Raw genomic sequence first — 24776 nt, 5'->3', positions numbered from 1 at the left:
CTGTTTCTCTCTAGAAAAGATGTTACACAGGAATATTTTTAAATCTCTGCTTGCAAACGGAAAAGTCGGACTTCCCCTTCTGTTTCCCTATTGCTCTTTCTGTGACTGAACGGTAGGACAGGCTGCGAACTTTAGAACGTGCTGAGCAATTACCGTGTGTAGTTTCCGACAGAAACTCATCAGGAAGTGAGCATTCAATTCTCTAGGTGGCTTTGAAAATTTCAGCCCATACCACTGAGCATCAATTTGTCTTAGTTTAAACTGCACATTAAGTGTACTTATTCCGGAAAGAGAAAATGTGCCTAGCCGTCATGAAAAATAAAGCAGTATTGTTATTAGCCGTGTCCTATTTATGGAATTTCCCACCAGTGACTCAGAATGAATCATTAATGATTCCAAGAGAAAATGATACCAGTCTGTCTCCTCTCTGCTTGCAGCGGGTGTGTGGGATTTAACAATCTGGTGAAATAGGCAGTGTTTTCTGTTCCTGGGCTGTGAGTTCCCAACTTCTTCACATTGGAACCATATGCTTGCTGTAACACCTACTCAAAGATTTTTGGAGTTGACCAAGTACGCTTCTAGCAGCATGGAAGAAATGACCTGCAGCAGAGCCTTAGCCAGCTGATAATAGTTCAGGGGCTGAGCAGTGGGACTATGGAAGTGTAGGAGAGTTTTTCTGAGGGGATGAAGGTGGAATCCACTTCTCATCATGCTGTTTCTGCTTTCAGAGTGTGGAATTGCCCTCTACACTGAAGTAAATTCATAGACATGATTCCCTGCCATTGCTGGTGCTAAAAAGGACAGATTTTGCTCTGTTTGATCTAGCTGAATGAAGGGTTCAAAGCACTTCAGAAGATCCTCTTCCTTGTTACTTTGCCAAGTATTAACCCCAAAGATTGCAGTTTCCCATGTCAGTTGTCTGCCTTGGTCTGAATGTCAATTAATTTTCAATTGATTCAACTGTTTCTGAGAGTGAAGTGGAAAAAAAGATTTTTTTTTTTTTACCTACATAATCTTCCTATTTCACATAAGTACCACAGAGCAAGGCAACCTTTTGGTGCTTCAGAACAAGGACTTTGGCAGTACTATATTATGAAAGTGCATTTTGCTATCTTTAGAAAAAAGCAATCAACATGTGGTTTAATAATGAATGCAGTTGCCTGTATGATATTAATTTGGCTCCTGTTTGAGCTGTGTTATGATTATGTCTGAGAGCATAAAACATATTTTCCACTGATGCCTTTTTAAGAAAATGCTTCCTGGTAAGTGTTTGTTTCCCATGCTGAAAGTACTTGCACATGGGGTGAGGAGGAACAGTAGTGCAGGTTTCTTGTTCTTCCATTCTGCTTTTTTTATGATGGAGAAATAAGAAGACAAGAAGAATGCTCACAGCTGTCTCGGTGGTACAACTTCCCACTGTCTGACCTTGTCCTGCCATGCCCTCCCCCAATTCCTCTTGCTGGATGTTCCCATATTTGATATTCATTTCCGTATCCACTCTGCGAAGCAAGCTTTGGGTTGCTTAAACCTTAATACTTTTGCTCTTCTTAGCTCCTGACGATACTTCGTTAATATTGATAAGGCAGGATAGCATTATTTACCATTTAGTGGATGGTAGTGAGGGAAATGCTTTGGTGCCTGTAAGATACTTGTCGTTTGGATTGAGTAAAATTTTTACAGCATTTTGGGCATGTAAACCACAAAATCCATTAACTTCAGGTGAGTAGAGAGTGCAGTGCAGAGAGCTCAGCATCTGCACACATGCCTTCAGAGTTTCAGGTGTCCAGGAAATTAGACACACGATCAGATGTTGGTTGAACTGGCATGTCTTGCTTCAGAGAACATTTTGTGACAGAAACAGGGGTTTAATTGACTTTTCTGCAGTGGTGTTCAGATGACTTAAACAGGTCCCTAATTCAAAATGGGGAAAATATCCCATACAAGTAAGCATTCATGCAGTCTGACAATTGGATAGGCCACTCATTTTGACAATTTGGGTTTTTATCAGTAGTGTTCTTGGATAATTACTTGATTTTTTTTAATTTTTTTTTTTTCCCCCCCTCTGTACAGTATTTATTACAAACTTACGCTTTGTTTGAGAACTTAAGTACAGAACAGTTTCCTTGTTAGTTGTGTATGGTTTACTGCAGGGAACCTGTGTTCTAAAACCAGAGTATGATTATGTCCTTAAAAATTATACAACGAACTGCAAAATTTATTGAAGTATCTAAAATGAAAGTTACAGTCCTCTTTTTCTTGGATTTGAATAGAAGCACTTGATTTTGGAATTTTAAGGATTGAAATCAGTATCTTCGGAGGGGAAAACAGTCTGCGCACTCTGCCACCACGTTGTTTTTCTCATGGTATACTATTTTTTTCTGCTGCTTTAAACATTAGTATCACTTACTGAAGCTGTTTCACTTGTTGGATAGACGATGGGAAGGTGGAGATCCAGGCGTATCCAATCAGAAGACACCAACCACAATCCTTCTGACACCAGAGAGGAAGTTTCATAGCTTTGGGTATGCAGCAAGAGATTTCTACCATGACTTGGATCCCACTGAATCAAAGCACTGGTTGTATTTTGAAAAGTTTAAGATGAAGCTACATACCACAGGTGTAAGTAATAACCAATTCTCTTGGATAATTTTGTATTTGCTTCTCAAATTGTCTTCCTGTGCACAGTGCTAGATTTTTGCCTAAAGACTGTCAACTAGATGTGAAGCTGCTCTAAGTTTAGAGAGTAAATAAATAAAACTCCTCAGTTAACATTATGATTCATTTCACTTCACACTGCATTTGGCAAGTGTATTTTGCCAGTCTGCTTTCTAGATCTTAGAAGTTCAATATCTGCTTTGCTTAGATCTCCATGTCCTAATTTTCCTGAAATGTATAGCTGTCTAGGGAGTCTGCATGAGGTCGGTTTGTTCTATAAATTTACTCAGAAAGCAGAAATGGAATATAAGAGCCATACTGAACTCTAGCGCAGTGGAGAAAATTTACCCGGAGTTCTTGTCAAAACTGCAAGTGCAAACCATGTTGTTAATCTGACATTATTCTTACTGATTGTATTTTTGACTTTGGGATTTGGCCAGGTAATTTCTTTATTGAGGTGTTTTCTGGTATCATGTGTTGGTGGGAAGCCAAAAATCTACACTTTTAACTCAACTTGGATTTAAATATCTTGCATATGCAGCTTTGTTACAATTAATTACGGATACATTTATTGTAATTATTCAGTATTTAGTCCGTATTTCTCTCTCTGCCTGCAGTTATCTGTAGGCATGGTAGGTGTCTAAAAACAAAGTCTAAAATAAGTAGCAAATGTCATGCTTCAGGAAACTCAAGTGATGAGTTAGATCCTCTTTGGAAAACTTTTGTCACTTTTTCCTAACCAGGTGAATAATGATGAATTCCCTTTTCTCAAGCAGTGGGAATTAACTTCACATTTACTTTTTCCTTTTAAGAACTTCCAGTTATTTTCTTTCATATAGAATCTTACCATGGAGACAGACCTGACAGCTGCAAATGGCAAAAAAGTCAAAGCACTTGAGATATTTGCTTATGCTCTGCAGTTCTTTAAGGAACAGGCATTAAAGGTAGGGTAATGCTTCCTTATCTAGATTTTTCCATATTTATAGCTGGTATAAATGTGAGTTTAACTCTTCTAACCTTGCCAAGCTTTGACCTCGGTAGTATTTGATGTAAACAAAGCAAGACAGCTGTAGAAACTCTAGGGGGGCTGTGGAGAGCTCACAATAGCCTGAAGTGATTTCCCCTCGCTCAGGGGAAGCTTGATTCACTAACAGTAAGTGTATCGCCGTGATGCAGAGTTCTGAATATCTTCTTACCAGCTTAAATATTTTCTGCTGTTTGTTTTTAATGAAAAAAGCTGATTTGAAAGAAAATTTAAAAGTGCAGAAGCTGAAGCTCGGGAATTAAATATGGGGCTGGGTCCTGTCGTTATTCCCTACACTGCTGCTGGGATGATGGATTGTTCTCTCTTCACGCAAGGTTCTCTCTCATGTTAAAGAGTTGGCACTGTGAAATGCAGCAGGATGGGCACCTACTGATGTCTCCTGCCCCAACCTGACTTTGCCTTCACTGATTAAATAAGGGAAGTTGGATGAGATGGTTTTGTTCTGTAACAGAAAGATTATTAAAGGCTCATTTATAATTTGGTGACTTGAACCTCACTGTAAGTGTGTGCAGGGATGACCTGCTGAGATGTACAAGCTGGCTAACCTGATGGAAATAGTGTAATTATGCCAGTGCAATGATCTGTATAAGCCACTTGATTCCACTGAGAGGTTCAGTATACTAGCCTACATGGAATCGTGCACCAGTGCAGATATACAGCCTCCATCACCCAAACCAGCACTGGTACCTTTGCACAACGCTCCTTTAGTCTGTTAAGGATAAGGAAGTTAAACTGTAGTGTGTGTGCCAAAGAGCTGCAGTTAGGCTATGGTATTTTGGCCCTGTGCTGACCCTTTGTAGGGGTGAATTTCATGTTGTGCTATGAGATAGAATCATGGAATTGTTTAGGTTGGAAAAGGCCTTTAAGATCATCAAGTCCAACCCATAACCTCATACTGCCAAGTCCACCACTAAACCATATCCCTAAATGCCACATTTACAGGTCTTTAAAATACCTCCAGGGATGGTGACTCAACCGCTTCCCTGGGAAGCCTGTTCCAATGCTTGACAACTCTTTCAGTTAAGAAATTTTTTCATAATTTCCAATCTAAACCTCCCCTGGTGCAACTTGAGGCCGTCGCCTTGTATTCTATCGTTTGTTACTTGGGAGAAGAGGCTGACACCCACCCCACAACAACCTCCTTTCAGAAAATCAAACTTTAAGGAGAACCAAAAAGACAGACATCTCTTAGGGGCTTAACTTGTAAATTCACACTGTGTTCTGATGGACTGCCTCCATTTATGTTGCTAGCTTTTTTTTCTTTTTTTTTTTTTCCCTACTGTGGCTAGTGTTGGTAGGGAAAATGCATTTTATTTTCCATTTCCCATTTGAAATGTTGCAATACTCATTTCTTGTAATATTCTTCTTTGGTCAGATGCTGTTTTTCGTATTCTCCTGTGAAATACATGTCCTCTGTAAACAGTTTTTGAGACTTTTTAAATCTCATGTAAACAGTGAAATGTGAGTTAAGTACACACACTGGCTTCAAATATGCCACTATAACGTCACTGTAAGCGTAGTAGTTGCTGGGTCAAATCAGAATATTCCTTAAACAAAGGCATTGTTTAAAATAGCCTCGCTGTTAAAAAACTACTTTTTTGAATGTGTTTAATTTATTCTCTGTGAGATCCCAGTCTATTTATGGCTACAGAGAAACAATCCTACCATTACAACTCAAATCCCACATCTTGTCAAAGACTTATTTAACTAGATTTTGGGGTTGATTGTGGAGTCACAGATTTGAACCCATGCATAGTCTGGGGAAATTCTTAGTGAATATGAATGCTGTTGGGCACAATCCCATATATTTGCCGTGCTGCCTGTTCAGGGCTACATCCTGTCTTGATAATAAATAAATCCCTGTGATTTGTGAGTGCATGCTGAAACTAATTAGAGAAGCGATGTAAATGAACTGTTACTGTGGACTATAATCTGTCCGTTCCTAGTGCCCTGTGTAGTATAAAGGTACTACTTTTCTAGCATGGATTTTTGAGCTGCAGCGTAGCTAAACAAACACAACACCTTGGCACAGCACATGCAGAAACATTTTTTTACAGTCTAAAGGCCTGTTGTTCACCTTTCTGAACCTTTCCCTGTTTGGATGGAGATTTAGATAGGACATATGGTAATGACATTTTACTTGGAACCTTTCCCAAAACATGTCAGTATATCACCTAATTTGCAAATGCAATACAGACTTTCCTCTTTTTAAGGAGGAAAAAAAAAAAAAAAAGGACAATAAAATAACTAAACTAGTCTTGAATGTTTGCTTAAAGCAAAATTTTCAAGCAGCAATCCATCTTTTTTTTTTAAGGGTTTAACTGTAACTTCCCTTGTTAACTGAGTTGTAAAAATTTGATTTAAAGGTAAGTGGCGTATAAAGAATTCATTGAAAAATTCAGATTGTGAAACATAATGTTTATCAGCGATACCTCAAATATTTTTCTGTGTATTAATCAAGATGCAAGTGTGAATTCCTCAAGCTAAGAGCAAATTCCACACTGTGACTAAGAATGTACGTAAACGTTCTGCAATATTCAGCAGTGCGTGAGCTGCGTTTGGAAAAACTAACTTTTCTACTTCGTGTTAAACAGTAAACTTTTCTATAGGCCTCCTTGAGAAGGCATCAACCTTAATCCCAGCTTTTGGCACAGTAAAGAGTTCTTGACAGGTTGGCAATAATTCTGATTTGTAGCATAGATGTAAGAGGAAAAAAAATTAAAAGAGAAAGTTACTCTTGCTAGAGCCAGCAGAAAATAACGTTTTCTTATAAAGTTGACACTCATCATTTTGCACTGATCTCTATTTTCCTTTTATTTAGGAGCTCAGTGACCAAGGAGGCTCGGACTTTGAAAACACTGAAGTAAGATGGGTAATTACAGTGCCTGCTATTTGGAAGCAGCCTGCAAAGCAGTTTATGAGACAAGCTGCCTACAAGGTAAGATTACAGTCTGAACGTAGAAATGCCCCTTTAAATCCCTAGCTGATAGGCTAAATGATAACTGAATTTGGGACAATTAGCTCTAGTATAAACTGTATAAAAATGGTCTAGAAAAGTCAGACTAGAAACGCTGAAAGAGGAGTTAACTCTACCAAGCAGTAGCTTTAAGTCATACATATTAAATACCTTTTTCTTTCTATTTACTTTTGTATATCAATGTCTCTTACTGCAGACTGATGTTTTACTCATCTTGTGCGCTGTATTCCTGCTGAATTCAGTGCACATGGAACAGATGCAGTTTTGAGACCCAAGGGAAAGCTGATTTTAAAATACTGGACACAGTTTTGTTTTGCTATTTTCTTTAGGTCATCAGAGTTATAAAGTAAAACAAAAAAAGGAGGGAGAAAACCTTTTTTTTTTCCAGTTCCCATGTTCCCACAGTAGGAATGAAAGGACTGTGAACCGGGTAGTCTGGATATAAAATTAAATTCAATGTTATTTTCACCAGTAAGAGGTTTATTTGCAGTTAACTCTTTCCCCCCCAACCCCCCCAACTATGTGCACTTCCCATATGCATGTCTTTTATTTCAAATTCAGTTTGCGTCTTCACCACGCGAGATGTACACATTCTTCTTTTCATCAGGATATTCATTTCATGTTCTGGGTTTGGTTTTTTTTTAGTTTATTTTTTTGGTCATAGACTTGCGTAACCCATTGGCAGCAACTATCTGATGCACAGTTTGTAAAATATCTAGTAGTTCATGAGTAACTTGCAGAGTGCTCCTGGGAAGCACCCAGATTTTTCTGACCCTGTTTCTAACTATCTCTAATGTTGAGCAACATTTTTCTTAACAGTCTTTATTGTGGGATTGCTAATGATAGTGCCAGAAGCAAAACACTCTTAAAGTTCTGATGGAAGGACACGGTTGTAGGTAAATCTGAAACACTAGAGACCCATTCGTTATCTTTGTATATTGTTGTCTGCCTGCTGTCTGTGTGCATGTGTGCTCGTGAACTGGGAGCTGTGTAAGAGCAGGGCAGCTAGGGTAGATCTCTTGGCATTTCTCATTTGTGGCACAATGGAATGTTGTTGATTAGTGTCTGTGTCTGTGGTTGTGTCTGTGATTGTGTACTTTTATCGGCAAGCTTGGTAAACAGCAAGGACTGAGAAGGCTTTTAACTCGGGGTGTGTGATCAATTGCAGGAAAGCATGAGTTTAGGGAAGTAATTGATGTCTATTTGACACACGGGTGTGTCAATTTATTTTTTTTTTTAATTTTCTTTTTTTAAAGTAATGGGGATGAAGGAATAAGTGCAGAAAACAGAATTCTGCACTGCCATTTAGTTTTTCAGATTCCTATTGCAGGATCCAACACGTTCCTCAAACCAGTACGTACGGATGGATCAGATGTTGCAGCTCTTGTTGCTAGCTCTTGGACCATGCAAGCATCTTGAAAATGAAAGCTTGCTGTTGTGAGAGTAATGGAGGCATCAAGTAGAGAAAAGTGTGAAAAGGCAGCAGTAGAAACTTTGTTACTGGAAGCACACTGAAGTACAACCACTAGTCTAAGCTGAGAGTTAACTAGTGGGAAATGTTAATGAGCTGTGGAAATCTTCTTGAGTAATCTGTGACAAGTGACATAGCTCTAAGAGACCAAAAATACGAATGGCTTCAGTTATTGGTTCACAATGTAGAAGCCCAGCCAGAAGGAATGGTTAAGTAGTTGTCTAGGCAAAGCTAAACCCTGCATGGAATTAGTAAAGTCAAATAAGAAGGGTTGTAGATCTACTTCTGCACTCGCCATCCATCAGCTTTTGTCCAGCCTACAATCTCAGTGCATCTCTGACATCCTCTCATCTCTGTCTTGCCTTAAACAAAACACTGCTAACCTGGAACTCTTAATCTGCCCAAGGGCTCTCACGTGCCCCCTTCCAGCTGCTGTGCTGCTTTCTCATTTGAATGATTAATCTGGGTGTTCCCTTCAGCTCACTGTGCTTCCTCTCTCTTCCCATCCAGCCTATCAAAATCCTGCTAATTCTGTCTGCATGACAGCCTTTCCTGTCTACATGCTGCTGAGCTTTCATCAAAGCTGTCATGGATTTTGCATCTTGGTTACTGCAAACATCATTTCCTCGGCTTTGGCAACTGTAATCTGGCCTGTTTTGTATCTCTTCAGATTATTGCCACTGAAGGGTTTTGTAGCCTCACACTTGACAAGGAATCAGCCTGCATTTGACTCCTTCATCTGTGTCATCTCCGACATAAGCTGCATGTCCTGGACATGAACATCTGTCATGCTAACTCGTTTTCTTCCTCTGAAACCCTCTCTAAAATGCTGGGTTTTTTCACACCTACAAAAACTTGACTGTGATTAACGTACTGATATGTGAAAACTGCTCCTCATCGCTTCTTGCTGTTACTCTGCCTGCCCCATCTGTATTCATCTATTGTGCTTTTTGTATCCTTAACTCTTTTTATACTTGTTACCTCTTTGAAGAAAATATTTGTTTATTCTCTTTTGTCTTGCTCTCTGGGGCTTCCTGAGGGACTAAGTCTGGTAGGCTGTAGAGAGCTGCATGTCTTAAGAGCTTCACTTTGCTGAATCAATATTGCTTTATTCCTGAATAAAAGTTCACAGACACTTCTTCCTGACCCTCATGCTTAATTCCCATGTGCCCAGAGATAGTTCTAAAGCTGTTGAGGTTTGGTCACACTTGGAGAGAGCTCTGTGGCAAGAGCAGAGTGTCATCTCTGTAGGACCCACTTTGGTTTAAGTTTCCTTTCCTAAAACACATCTACTGGGATTACTGTGCATTGCATCTGTGTTCATTACGTCCTGAATAATGACTCTTTAAGAGTTTGCCATTGTCCCCACTGGTAAAATACAAGGCGTCATAAATAGCATTAACTTTTCTTGTTTCTGTGTCCTAGTTGTTCTGTTTCAAATTCTTTGCTTTGATGTAGTTCTGTCAGAAGTGCTGTATTTACCAGTATTAGAAGGAATCTCATTCTCATGAAGAACTCGCATCGTGAGTAATAAATTCGAGTTGTTGATATATTTTCTTATTTTGGAGACCTTCGCAGCATGGCCCAGTTGGACAATATGTGGGAGGACTTCATCCTGCTCATGTGGGTGGGATCTGCCCCTTATTCTTGTCCTTGCAGAAGCAGCCAAAGGCACCTGCACTGGGCCTGAGGTTTAGACCCAACATGAAAAGATGGCTTAGATGTGGAGGCAGGCCAATTCCTGCTTGTGAACATGGCCTGGCACTTACAGCCACATCAGAACAGTGTGTGAACATGGACACAAAACCAGGATCCCAATTCTGTGTGGTCTGAGGTCCTACTGACACAAGAAAATTCTGTGTTTTCTTAGTCTTGTATTACTGATGACCAAAAAAAAAAAAAAAAAGGGTATTCACTAATGGAAAAATGAAACTCTAAAAGTATTCAAGACTATTTGTGTAGAAATCCATTGAGTCTAAGTAGGCATGAATAGTTGGTTGTCTTAACAGCACTTTGCTGTCTTAATATATTACTATGAGCAGCACTTTTTCAATCTCTTTTCCAAGTCAAATTCAGGCTGTAGATTGTTTATTAGTGGAACACAGGATCCAATATTCTTGGCAGAGTGTTTCTTTTTAGTCAAGACATTATTCCATCTCATCTTTCAATACACATTCTTTGGGCTGTGTAAGAGCAGAATCTGCATGCTCTAATAGGAATAAGGTATAAGGATTAGTTTGGAGTGTGACAGGAGTAGGTGCATGCAGAAGCTACAAAATAAGAAAGTAAACCATGGCATACCAAATGCACTCAGGGCAGAGCAGAGGAAAGTGGAGGATAGTGAATTTTTGTAAGCTTGCCCAAAATATTCTATAGGCTTGCAAACATCAGTCAGCTGGTCTACTTAGAGATATTTAGGGTTCTTTTCTTTTTAATATGAACTGGTGATTTTGAAATGGAGTTCTAGAGCTCTGAAGTAGATTTATTTTTCAATTGCAAATAGCAAATAAAATCATTTGCATGGTAAGCTCATATAAATAAACAGAGAGGCAGTCTAGTGAGCCTGGAGTTCCACAGGCTTTCTTTAACCATCTCTTATGCTGAATATTTATTAATGTTTTCATGTCAGTTTTGTCATGGAATGTGCATGATGAGAATTATTTAATGTATTGTGTTCCAGGGTTACGTTACATTACATCGATCAGTACTAGACTACTCTGTAGAAACCTTTGGAAACAAATTTGGTGAAAGAGTAATGTGACAGCACATAAAATTCTTTGCTAATAAAAACATGATGTGAAAATATTTGATTTTTTTAAAAAGATGACTAGAGAGACTTAACCAGATCGGTATCTGTGACGCTGAGCTACGCTTACTCCTTTGTAAGTATTTCTTTGGTACACAAAACACACACACAACCAACATTTATTTGTCGAGGCATAGTGTAACAGACTTCTACTATTAACTACATAAAAAGGCAATACAGAATCATCTAGGTTAACGTTCAGTGATGTTCAGGCATCTGGTGGTTTTTGAAACAGTTATTGTTAGTGGAGGCAGACAAGGCAGAAGTACATTAATACATCAACGATCCTGATTACTTCTGGGGTTCTCCTGAGTCCATGCTTTCACTTTTGTGATATTAAGATCTTTTTAATCATAAGGATTAAAATGTTTATTAAGGGATATGTCAGGGAAGATTCTGCATCTTGTAGCTATGTGTAATTAGAAAGGATAAGTGAGGAGTGAAGATTACGGAGTGGGAACTCAGCACAGTGGGAAATGTGTACTAATTGATCTTGGTTCACACATGTTAATTACTCAGCCAGGTTCACATGAAAGCAGAGGCAGTTGACAAAGCCATCTGCTAATCCAGTTCTGCACATTTCTGCTTGTTCACTTCTGTAACACAAGTTGGAGTATTTGGAGGTTTTCTTTTTGTTTTGCTAAGCAAGTAAAATAAGAGGTTTTTGTAGCGTTCTACGTAAGAGTAGGTAGATGCATCTGTGCCTGTCTGCTAAAGCTATGGAACATGTCTCTCAGGATCTTAGAAATTGCCTGAAAGGGCACTGGAACCAACAGAAATAGCCAGAAATTAGAATTTTCCTTCTGCCTGGTGGAAGGACTGTGCTAGATGGGGTTTTCCACCCCAAAGAAGAAAATGACAGCCTCAAAGACTTTAAACTACAATCAGGAGGAGTGGGGGGAGTGATAGAAGTCTACAAACAAATATAAATCAGTGTGGACAAGATTTAAAACTAGTGGGTAGGATTGTTTGTAGTAACTTCATAGGAAGGACAATGAAGAAGGATGATAGATTGGTTAAAAGATATCTTAGATGCCAGTATTCAGTTATAAAGAGAAAAGAAAGGGAACTATAGTGAAAAATACTAAGGCAAAATCTGAAAGTCCAAGGTACAAAATAAGATGCAACTAGGCAGAAAATAGCAGGAATATAGTTTTCTTGATGAAACAGCTCTCAGTCAGGGTCATTTGTGTCTCTTTAATAAAATCAGCCTGAGCCATAAGGACCTACAATGAGGATATTTTGAAACAAAGGGAAGGGGAAAGCCTGAGTCACTAGGAGGATCTTAAATAGAGAGTCAGGCTTTGCTGTTGTGGTAACCGGCATGTGCCCATGGTACAGAAAACATTTCTAGAATATTGTAACATGAAAAATTGAAAAGCTTATGAGAATTTAATGGCTTCATTTTTCTAATGCATTCTACTCATAAAACTTGCAGCTAATGTCCTCCTGCACCTTGGGGGATATAATGTAATGCAGCAAAAAATTATTGGTAATGCTACTTGGAGCTAAGCTTTCATTTACTGCGCAAATGTGATCTGTGGCAACAGTCACTTGGGAGAGAGCTGCAGCAACATCACCCTAGTGGAAATGTGGACTGAATGCCACTGTGGTCCCATTTAGCATCAACCTGTCAACAAATATAAGCTCTTCCTTAGCATGTTATCATTCAGCAGCATGAGTCAGATTTAGTAGTGCTAATTTGGATTTACTTGTAGTCCCAATAGCTGTGAAAATTTTGGAGGTTTGAAAGGGCAGGGGCAAAACAAAACAAGCAATTTGGAGATTTTGTGTAGCCTGTTACACAAAGAAAAAAGTTGGTGATTTCAGAGTCTTGTGGTTGTTCCTTACCTTGTAATGGATCCAAGATTCTTCCCCTTAGAAAACTGTGTCTGTATATCTGGGACTACTTCTGAGACCAAAATGTGATAAACTAGATATGATGTCCTGGAAATAATATCTTCTGCAATTAGCAGTATTCTTTTCTGTCTCACAAACACAAGAAATCCTTTTGTCTCTCATGATGACCCAGAAAACTTGTGCCTTGCCTGTGTGTGGCAAGAAATTATCTGTCTGTCTTATCAGCAGTTCACAAAAGCTTTTTGAGGAATAAGTGCAGGTAAACTGTAGAACCTCCTCCATGCATTGTAAGCAGAAGTGGGTTTAATGCTGTTTCATGATTAGATGATGGTCACAATTCAGATATTTCCTTCCTTATGTTCTGCTTTCCTTCCTCGAGGCCGGCTCATCAGCTCATGCTACAATACTAATTTCCAAACCACTCTGCTCAGACATCTGCTCTTGGATTCATCCATCTCACTGTTATAACCTGTGGCATTTCTCTGCAAACCACAGAGGTCTTCCCAAGAAAAGTGAAGTATAATAGGAAGAGGACATTTTTAGATTTAAAATAGCAACAGGAATAATCCTCCTATCATGCCATAAGGAGACAGTAGTACTTCTGTATCTCTCTGTCTGGAAAGCAGCCACTTCTAGAAATTAATTTTCAGCAGGTGTCTTCTAAAGGCAGTGGAGAACAGACACCCCTACTGGGGTATGTAAGCCCTCATTTTCTGTCTTAATAAGGAGAGCAGAATCTTTTTACATTGGGAGAGGTTTGGGGCAGACTGCCATACAGTACAAAATGGCAAATGAATTTTCACACCACTCCTCCCAGTAGCTGGCAAAAAGCAGATGAAATACTGACCTTCCTTCAGTACTTAAAGGGGCTACAGAAAAGCTGGGGAGGGACTCTTGATCAGGGAGTGTAGGGATAGGAAAAGTGGTAACAGTTTTAAACTGAAAGAGGGAAGATTTAGATTAGATGTAAGAAGGAAATTCTTCCCTGTGAGGGGGGTGAGGCCCTGGCACAGGCTGCCCAGAGAAGCTGTGGCTGCCCCCTCCCTGGAAGGGTTCAAGGCCGGGTTGGACGGGGCTTTGGGCAACCTGGGCTGGGGGAAGGTGGCCCTGCCCGTGGCAGGGGGGTTGGAACTGGATGATCTTTAGGGTCCCTTCCAACCCAAACCGTTCTGTGATTCTGTGATTTGTTTCCACTGTGTTCTATAGATGCACCTCCTGGTGATGCAGGTTTCAGTACAGGGGAGGAGAGAAAGCAGGAGGCTTATGACAGGGCTGTAGGCTCTGTGACTTCATCAGAAAGCGTTCAGGCAGCAGTGTGTTTGGAGTTTTTGGTGCTGTCTTGTGCAGCTGGGAGATGTAGAAACCCTTCCCCATCTCTGCACAGTCTGCACAAAACAGATGCTAACTCTCAGTGCGCCAACACGACTCCTGTGGCTGTGGCTGGTGCAGATCTGAGCCCAAGCTCAGGAGCTTGCTGAAGTGTGTGCATGAAGAGGGGAGTCAGAGACTGAGGGGGTAGAACAGGCAGTGGTATTTGGCAGTTCCTCCTGACCTTCTTCCCAGACTATCCTACAGGTGCAGTACATGCCTTTTCCTGCGCTTAGATCTCTTTGATTTCTGTCTCTCACTTTTGCTAAGACAGAAAACTGATTATTGCCTTCCACATTACCTCTCAGGTCTGCAGGGCCCTATAAAACCCTGAAATCACCTCCATGGGGAGTTCAGCATGAACAGCCTTTCTTTCAGAAGTAAACAAATGACCAACAGTCAGAAATTAAAGATATATTTTTTTTCAGTGAAAGCATAACTTTAAAATAAAGTTTGTACACATTTTGGGGTGATTTCTGACAGGTATAAAATAGTTCAAGTTTGTCCCAAGAACCTTTTTCTCTGTCATAGAACATGTCTGCTAGTTTTGGGGTAGGGTGACATTCCTCTTTCAGAGCTGTCACAGTACAGTTTGAAATTATAAATTTCCGCAGGCTTTTGAACTCAGACGGAGCAGTTAAAGGACTTTCTCTATCTGTGAGAGGAGGGTGACATTTTGGAAGGCTTGATAGAGAGGAGCCCTTTTTGTCTCCATTGTTTTCTGCAAGAAGCTGCATTTACTTTAGCATTTGGACTAGAAGTATAATCTTAATCCTTGTAACATTTATATAGTTTATTCTTTCAATATTCTGCAGTTCTGATAGTGTCACATATAGGGATTTGACAATATTTCATGTTCTCCATCCTCTCATTGCTCTTGCTGCCCAGAACTTCATGTTTCCCTAAGTAATACTTCATAGAGCTCAGGAGCCCTTGAGATTATCTGCTTCTCTTCCTTCTCTGGCTTCCATTATGCATTTTAGGAGTTTCAGAAGTTCGCATTATAGTCTACATTTAGTAAATTTTATTGTTTTATAAATTTAAAAAGCAAAATTACAATACAAAATCCAGAAGACCTGGTGAGTATGGGTTTTAATAATAGAATCAAACAGTGCTTACAGTCCCAAAGAATTTCAAGTTCATGTTGAAAATACAAAGAACAGATTATAAAAAATACGTGTAAAATAGTGTAGAAATGCACTGGTAAAGCAATCTGTACTCTTTTCTGGGTAACAGCAACCCCAGGAAAAATAAATCGAATCAGTCTGACCACGCTTAGCAAAGGCATTTATCTCAATAAGACAGCCAAACCATCTGTAATAAATCAGTTCATCTAATCAGTGACCATACAAGTGCAGCATTTTGACTGCAGCCGATGCAGCTCCACAAAATTCATTGTTCAGAGTGTGCTGAAAGTAAAAAGTCACACTTCATTGCAGTTCCAGGTGCCACATTTATCATCTTGCTTTTCAGAATGGGATAATGCCATAGTTTCTAAACAGCCATTAGAAGGGAGAAATGTTACAGGCTGTACTTCATTTCTTATCATAGGAGTAGGTTATAGGTTAGTAAACAGAAATGAAATGTCAAATGAATTCTGCTTTGGCCCAAAACGACTTGCTAAGTAGCATGATCAGGTATGTGTATGACAGATAACCAGCTTGATAATTCAGGGCCCAAGCACCCCCAATTCCCACAAACTTCAGCCATAGCTCCACTGTAAACCTTGGTACTGAGTTGGATACTTAGAAATTAATACATTTGCTTCAGTGGTTTGTTTCACAAAGTTTATCCTAAGTGACTTACTTGGAAAATGTTATGTGGGAAGCTGGTAGCAGAGCTGAAAGCAAAAGAAATGAGCTTCAAGTCTAGGTCTGCTATTTGTATTCTTATGCATTTAAGCACAAGACCATTTTTATTCTACAACCAAATACAGGAAAATTAATTAATTAGGAATTGAATTTCCCTCTCTGACAGGATGCTGAACTGAGACAATTTTTTTTTTTGGGGGGTGTAGATTGTATTAGTGTTGCACGAGTTTTCATCCTTGATGCATTAAACTGCTTTCCCTATATTGAATTACTTTGTAAAGTGACTGATGACTGACACTTAAACCTAGACTGCTTAGGACTGTTGTGCTTTTTATGTTTTCAGACTTTAAAAGTGTGGCTTCCAGATTAAAAAAAAAAAAGTGTATTGTGATAAATATTTCCTTTTGATGCTCAGACACTTAAATAAAAGTTCTGATGGCAAAGGTGACTGGACTCCATACGGAAACCTGTGAAGCCCTGGCTAACTGCAGGCTTTGTTACAGCGGGTGTGGTACTCCTGTCAGACTGTCAGACACGGTGGGTTCCCCCTTGCTGATACAGGCAAGGGCTTGACACGGTATTCATAAAGACAAGGAAGGAGGAAGTGTGTTTGGGAAAATGTGGTAGTCATCTGGGAAAGATTCTTACCAGCAGTTCAGGTCTCTCTCAGTGTATAACAACTGCATCATTCGCTGGAAGCATTTGTTGGAGATCATCTAGTCTGAACTTCCATTTGAAGCAGGGTTATTGCCAACACCAGGTCAGCAGTAGCTTTGTTTAGCCAAGTTTTACAAATCTCCAAGGAGAGAGATCCCTCTCTGGGCAGCTGTTCCAGTGCTGCATCACCTTCCTAGTAAAAGTTTTTTATAATACTCAATTTGAACTCTACATCCTGCAGTATGTGGCTGTTGCACCTTTTATATCTCCTGGCAAGACTGAGGAAAGTTGTGTTCTTCTACCTTTGTAACCTTCAGATAGCTTCAGGCAGCTATTAGGTTGCTCCTTGGCTGGCTCTTTCCCAGACTAAACAAACCCCGCTCCCTCAATCTCTCCTTACAGAACGTGTTCTATAGCAGCGCTCCTTGAACCCTTTCCACTTTCTCCATGCCTGTCTTGAGCTGACAGGTACAAAAGTGTTCAGTTGATAACCTTTACAGAGCTCATTCTGTAGCCATTACTCATGGAAATAGCAGTCATGATTACTTATACTGAGAAGTAACAAGGAAGTAAGTTCTGTAGTAGAGAGCTATAAGTGATTCTAGTGGTATTCTTTTAAAATAATAATAATGTACACAATGATTACATATTTTTATCCCAGCTTTTTGAAGTTGGTATCCAAGAGTTTTTTCCACTACAGAACTAAGTCTATTTATAAATAAAATGCTAATCTAAACCTCTTGCCCCTTCAACGCATATATTCGTGCCCAAACTCTTAAATGGGGAGTAGTGTTGTTATTAACTGGAGTTAATTTATATCTTGTCTGGTGAAGTTCACCAAACCAGCTATACAGGTGCAAGTGTGAGGTACCTTATCATCATCTATCCTGATTTTACAGAATCACAGAATAGTTTGGGTCAGAAGGGACCTTAAAGATCATCCAGTTCCACTCCCCCTGCCATGGGCAGGGACACCTTCCACCAGCCCAGGTTGCCCAAAGCCCCGTCTAACCTGGCCTTGAACCCTTCCAGGGAGGGGGCAGCCGCAGATTCTCTGGGTGACCTGTGCCAGGGCCTCACCACCCTCACAGGGAAGAATTTCTTTACATCTAATCTAGATCTACCCTCTTTCATTTTAAAACTGTTACCTCTTGTCCTATCCCTACACCCCCTGATCAAGAGTCCCTCCCCCCTTTCCTGCAGCCCCTTTAAGTACTGGAAGGCCGCTATAAGGTCTCCCTGAAGCCTTCCTTCTCCAGCTGAGCCCCCCAACTCTCCCATTCTTTCCTCACAGGGGACGTTCTCCAGCCCCTGATCATCTCCGTGGCCTCCTCTGGCCCCACTCAAGCAGGTCCGTGTCCTGATGTTGGTGCCCCAGAGCTGGACCCAGCACTGCAGGGGGGGTCTCATGAGAGCAGAGCAGAGGGGGAGAATCCCCTCCCTCGACCTGCTGGTCATGCTTCTCTTGATGCAGCCTAGGACATGGTTGGCTTTTTGAGCTCTCCTGCAGGTTTGAGGATTTCACCTAAAAACTCCCTTTACAGGAGTTCATAGCTTGTGAGTTCTACCTTTGAAGTGTGAACAGCAGTTAAGTTCAGTGTGCGTGAAGGCTGTCAGAAGGCTGTGAATTTTCTGTGGGTTAGTTACTTGGTATGAGCTTCTTGGTATGGGTAAGCCCTGGGAATTCTAAAACCACTGCAAAGCCTATGCTCTGGTATTTTAAAAGCAAGGAAAAATTGTGTAAATATGTAGTAACAGTATCTACTTCATCATGGCAGAAAGGAAGCTATCTGGAGCCTCAAAGAGAGGTTTCACGATAATCCCAAAATTCTAAGGACAATTTAAAAGCTGATTTTTACACTGCGGTTCATCCTGTCATGTTTTTCACATTACTTTATCATTTATGCTAGTGCAAAGTGAATAAATGAAAACTATTACAGGGGTCTATTAACTGCCAGTTTTGTGCCCACTCTGTTGAACCGATGACTTTTCCACTTTTTATCTTTCATAATTTATATTTTCCTTGTCTGAAAAATGAAGTTACTACTATTTTACCATGGTCAGAGATTTCATTTATGCGCTCTCAAGCAGTTTTCTCATGGAGAGATGAGTATCTTTGTCCTGACACTTAACTGTACAGATGGGATAGCTGATATCAAAGGAATTCTGCAGCTGTGATACTTATCCGCTGTGTTCTCACTTGTGAAATGCAAAATATCAGTGGCATCTGATCAGAATAGGATGAAGGACAGCCTGTGCCACAAACCTAATTTTAGCTCAACAGGCAACAATAGTGTGAAAATGTATGCATTTATGTATATGTGTTGTATATTTGCATGTATTTGTAGAAATGTTAAAGAGAAAGCAAAAATCTTTTGGTTCTGTAAAGCAAAAAGTGCCTCTATGACACTGTAAATGTCAGATCTTTGCAGGATCAACCACCATCCAAACAAACAAACAAACAAACAAACAAAAAACAAACAAACAAAAAAAAAAAACAAAAAAGAAATAGACGGTAATTCTTAGTTTTCATCTAGATTTAAATCCTCAGGATGGATTTTTGAAAGAAGGAGAGCACCCAGCAACTCTTCCTGCCTTTGGCAAACCCGGCCTCTTTGTTGTGGTCATAAGAGGAATCTGGGTGCCTTTGAAAATCCTGTTTGTTTTGTGGCTGTTGAGCAATTTTAAGAATCTGTCTTTGAACAGATAAGTGGACTGAGCTAAATGGGCTGTCTGACCTCGCTGTTGTATTTATTCATGGTTGTTGTACTGCGGTACTCTTCATCACTCTGAAGACTAACGGCAGAGTGTCAGTGTATGTGATGGCACAGTGATTTTTCAAACATTTTTTGTGAAGGCATCTTAAGTCTCAAGGCTGAAGATCTAGAAGAACTGCACGCACTGTGCTTTTCCTGCACCTTTGTGACATACACTAACCCCACTCCCTGCCAACCCAGCTCCCCCTTACGTGCCTCTTTGGGATAATGCTGAGAGTCTTTTCCCATGTTGCTCATCTTCTTTCCTGGCATGCTCTGCCTCTGTAATTAGATCTCAGTTGTTTATTTGTGACATCCCAGTTTGATGCCATAGAACTGGAGAAAGTGCTAGCTAGTGAAAAAAGGAGGAGGATTAGAGAAGAGCTCACTTACCAGGGCACTAAGTGGATGGTGTTATCATGAATCCGTTAACACAATGAACTGATTAGTTTAAACAGTGTAAATTTCACAAGGCACTTAATTTCCAACTGCTGTTTTGTGTTGCCTTGATTCAGTCACAATACTTTCTTCATGCAGGCTGTGGAGTGCTTAACTTGCAATCATGGTTTTCCTTTTGTTACTAATTATAATAAATATATTGGAAAATAGAAAAATGTTGATGTTAATTCACAGCTTCTGTTTTCTGGCTAAATGATGTTGTCCTACAGAGTTTCACTTCCTAATGAACCACATTATCTTTACGGAGCTATTCATGGAACCCAACCTTTATCTCTGGTGCCTACAAATGTGGCTTTAATGGTAAAACAGGTTTAAAAGGTTCTTCCTACCACCCAGAGGAATGGATTATAATATTCATCCCATTTGCAGCGTTTCTTCAGAAGTGATTAAAATAATGCACTTGGTGGAGGTGCCAAGCTGAAAACAGAACAGGGACCCGAGATTGTGAGGGAGCTATGATGGAGCTGTCCCTACAGTTTCTGCGTGTGCTACGTGTCATGTGGCAGAGACTGAAGCTTGCTCTTTGGTGAAGAATGGCAGTTGGCTGGGACGCTGAACTGGAGTTCTGGGGTTGTGGAGTGAATTTCCACCTTAGTGTGGGCTCCTGCACAGCGTTGGCCAAGGCTTTTAGTCTCTGTGCCTTGTTTTTCCAAATGTATAATGGGGGTGGTTCTTCTTTTGCACGTTTATCTGTTTAGTCTATTTATGCTACGTTTTTGTATCTCGACATGTCCCATTAATTGCGAATGCAGTGCCTACGGCACTGATGCAGTACTGAATCAGGTCTTAGATGACTACAAAATTTGTCAAAGCAGTAAATTAGAATTAATCCAATCAGACATCATTCTTAGTTTGTTTCTGAAAGATTGAATTTAACTGCTGCGAAAGTAATATAGTATATTACTCTATACTTAATTTACAAAATATTTTCTTTTAGTGGCTTCCAACATATAAAGCACAAAGGCACTAGTATACGTATTCTACGGATAGGTAATCTGAGCTAGTAAGGAGTACAGAGCCTGCCAGGATCATCTCACCAGTTAATAGTGCAACAGAAAGTAAAATTCACCTGAGCATAAGCATGGTTCTTTTCTACTTTTTAGAATTTGTGAGTATATGTTGGGATAATTTACTTGTTCCATTTGACCCTAAAATTGGTGTAGCAAATGTTACTAAATGGATAAAAAAGGAGTCTTGATCAGATTATTTTCTCTAGTTCAGAGAATTTGCCTGACTATGGACCAAAGGGGAATCAAGGGGTCAGAATAAAGAAGACCACCGTTGTGCAGGTTAATCTGGGCATTGACACTGAAGTTGACCCAGCTGCAGTTTGCTCTGTCCCTGACTCTAGATTCTAGCGAAGTAGGAGGGGTCAAGACTGGACTGCCTGAATGGATCTGATTAATCCTAAATCTGTGTAGTGCTCCTTTGTACCTCCCATTATTTCCAATATGTACTTACTCTTAATTCCTCTTTTACTTCCGCTTTCAGCAGAATTTTCCCTTAAGGAAGATGCTGAGTTTATAATATTAACATACAGCTGCATCTTAACAGGTTGAGGCTTTTTTGCATGTGTTAACATAACACAGGTGCAAGAGCCATCTCGATCTAATCCTATAGAAGCGTAAGGTAAAATGTACCTCATGCACTTATTTAATGTTTTCATCTCCCACCCACCCTTATGAAAAACATAATCAAGGCAGATCCCTACACTGACAGTCTCTCTCAGAGTCTGTGTGCGACTGATTTGATCCCATGAGCTCTCTCACCTGGCCTGGCAGGGTAGCACCAGTAGCCTGCAGAGGACTGGCCCACAGCTTCAGTTGGGTTTGACGGCTGTGCTCTAGACTATTCTTTCTCCACACAACCTTAGGGACATAAAAGTCTACTTTCTGTATGTATAAACTTAACACAAATACCTTTTGGGTGGAGAGAAGTTCTTGGGAAGAATTGCACAAGTCGGGGCAGTGTTTTGCTCACTGCTGTTGTGCCCTTAGTGTAGTTCTATTCTGCATGTTTGGCCCTTTTTAATGATTTGCTTCCAAAAGTAAGCTAGACCTATGCAGTGATCTTGTGAAACAGCGCGTGCCTGCCTGTATTATCAGCAAGTGTTGACAGAAGGGCAGAAGCTTCAGAAATGATTGAAGCTTGGCTGCTGTGTGCAGGAAAGCATGGTTATGAGTTAATGGGAAAAGCTGCGGTGTGAGCTGGGAGCCTCCCAACCCTCACAGAAGTGAGATTGCAGAAGTTTTAGTATTCAGAAAACACATTTGACTTTAAAGTTTTTTTGAGTGAAGAGGAAACATGTGTACATAAGACAGAAAGAAAGAGGATTTTCAGGCAGGTGAAGCTCAAGGAATTAAAGATGAATACAAAATACATGGGGCTGACTCCAGTAAACATATGATTCTAGTAATCAGCATTTTAAATTCAACAGATGGAGTACTATTTTCTGTATGTGGGGTGATTTTTCACTATTTAAGACCTTAGTATCTGTTCTTTTAATCAGTTTTACAGCTTAAAGAAATGGGTGCACTCCTCATAAGGCGTGTTCCTTGTCTTATGAGTCAGTGGTTGGGCGCTTTTTTTTTTTTCCTATAAAAAAATGCCTGATGTATCTCTCTGAAAAAGCAAAAAAGATCTAACTTTTCCTTTCAATAGTTTGAAAAGATAGTAATAGGAAACATGTACCTTGTCAGTGATGGCGTTATTTCCTAATATGCTGTTCCTTCTGAAGTCACCGTGGTGTAATAAGTAAAGCCTGATGGATCCATTTATTACACCAGCTCTTCTGCCTGGCTGTGTTATGTACAGGAGTACTCCAGCTAAATGCTGATGCTTCTGATTGTAGTGGCTTTCAGAGATGGGAGCTTTTCATCTAGGCCTACCTTATGGCTTTCATTGCCTCTTAAAAAGGCCCAAACTACATGGAATATTCTACTATAATGCTGATGTTAAGGCTATATAGGTTACAGTATTTAAACAAACAAAAAAAATCTGTATTGCTTTTTTAATTGTGTGTCGTGGCATGTGAGGCTGGATTTCAAAAGGAGCAGTTTTTAACCTGTAGCAATGATGATTCTGTGTATGGAGAGAGTATCATTTAGGTCTCTGGAAGTGCTCAGGTTGCTAAAGTGAGCTTCAGTCCAGACCTCAATATTTGCTAATGATGAATTAGTCTAACACTTGGCAGCTGATGCTGTTGAGGGAATCAAGAATGTATTTGTGGTTCACTGTGGCTCTGGGCTGGTGACACATCTCTGGCTATAAAAGCAGAGCTAGCACGCCAGGGTGAGAATTCACCTGCATCTGGATGGTAAAGTTATTTGTGCTCCTTACATGGGGCTTTGAAGCACTTGGAAGTTTGGTGTCAGTGATGCATCTTGGCAAATGAACAGCAGCGCGCTGGCACAGGCTCACAGACCTCTTTTACTGGAGTGAGTGAAAATCTGGGCATTCTCTCGTCAAAGCATGAAATCCTTGTCCTCAGGCATATGAGCAAAGTGAGTTTGGGGCAACCTTTCGAAGTAGGGTTTTTTTTTTCATAGTGCTCTTTGCTTCTTCCAGGGGTATAAATGCAGCAATGTCCTGTGAATAAATTCGTTTTTAAGAACTGTCTGGTGCTCAAAGGATTTTTGTAATTCCATGATGGGTTTTCCACATTTGCATTTTTTGGGAAGACCGCTGTCTGCTGCCTGCATAAGTGATGACTGGGTTTATACTGCTAGTGAGTATGATGGGAGAAGGAAATCTTAGCAGACTAGAGTCAAGACATGCTCTGTTATAAAGTCTGCTATAGGCTGCCCTGAGCAAAAGCAGCGTGATGCATCTGTCCCACTGCCAGAATGATCTATATAATGTTGAATACCAAGACATTGTTTAGATCTGTCCTGTTCAAGCCTGGTAACTTGTGGATCTCTGTTCTTAGTTACAGTAGTACTTGGGCAGCAGTGGGCAATGGAGTGAGGCAGATAGGTGCAAATGTAAAATATAGCAAATTCTCAAACTTCCACAGTTAATATTTTTAAGGAATGCATCACCGTTTCTTTGTGTTGACCACCTGCTGTTTTCACTCCTCTTTCTCTGCATGCTTGATATATTTCTCCCATCTGTCCCTTTCTCCTCGGCGTAATGATGGGACAGAGGTGCTGCCTCCTAAGTCTTCATCTCCTCAGAGCTTGTATTAAAGCAATCTCATGACTCCATTCCTCCCTAGCAGTATGGAGGTGTTCACGTTGCTTTCTCATTTCCCCTTCCCCCATTCTCTCTGTGCTGTGTATAAATATATATGTACTGTAGTTTACTATCTCTGATGATCTAAGTAGAAATACTACACACACAAAGCTTGAAATAATCGGTGTTGATCCATACACGTATATGTACACATAAAAACATACATATGTTGGATGCCTACTATCTTTCACTGTAGAATAGTCTTTGTATTGTCTTTTTATGATGTGAAATAACACATCCTTCTTTGTAACTGGCCCTTCAAATTCTGTAAGGAAAGCTTTTTTTAACAAAAAACCCAGCATTTTCTTCATGAAATTCTGTTAGGATCAGCTGTGCTTTGAACTGTTCAAAACTGTCGTTTCTGTTGAATGTTTTCCTCAGGAGATATTTTTAGTCTGATAAAATAATATCTAGAGAGAAAAAGTAGCAAGAATAACATCTGCTTTGCTTGGAGAGTCTGAGAACATGGACCTGAGTCCATCTGCTGCAGGTCACTGCCTTCCTCTCCTGACCTGCAGGCTGCAATGTGAAAAGTTCATGGTACAGACTACTGCTGGATGAGGGGAGGAAGCAAATGTTATTGTTAATGGTTTACTGTTTTCTTTTAGCAGAACCAGCCTTGGAAATTTGTACCAAAATCCCCCTTAGAATAGATGACTTTGCAACTAATACGATCTC

The 24776-nt window shown here is 40.1% G+C and overlaps 1 protein-coding gene across 1 annotated transcript in view; it reads left to right on the top strand.

Moving 5' to 3' along the window:
• HSPA12A (heat shock protein family A (Hsp70) member 12A) overlaps window positions 1-24776 on the top strand; it is a 49353-nt gene that overhangs the window by 9960 nt on the left and 14617 nt on the right. Inside the window, exons 4-6 of the mRNA XM_026851528.1 lie at window positions 2433-2619; window positions 3495-3599; window positions 6522-6638. Coding sequence (XP_026707329.1) covers window positions 2433-2619; window positions 3495-3599; window positions 6522-6638 — 409 coding nt within the window. The remainder of the gene's footprint in view (window positions 1-2432; window positions 2620-3494; window positions 3600-6521; window positions 6639-24776) is intronic.

This window comes from Athene cunicularia (assembly GCF_003259725.1).
Source record: "Athene cunicularia isolate RWA chromosome 6 unlocalized genomic scaffold, athCun1 chr6_part1, whole genome shotgun sequence".
Taxonomy (NCBI): domain Eukaryota; kingdom Metazoa; phylum Chordata; class Aves; order Strigiformes; family Strigidae; genus Athene; species Athene cunicularia.
Note: the sequence above shows the minus strand (reverse complement) of the source record. Positions and strands in the feature narration are given on the sequence as shown.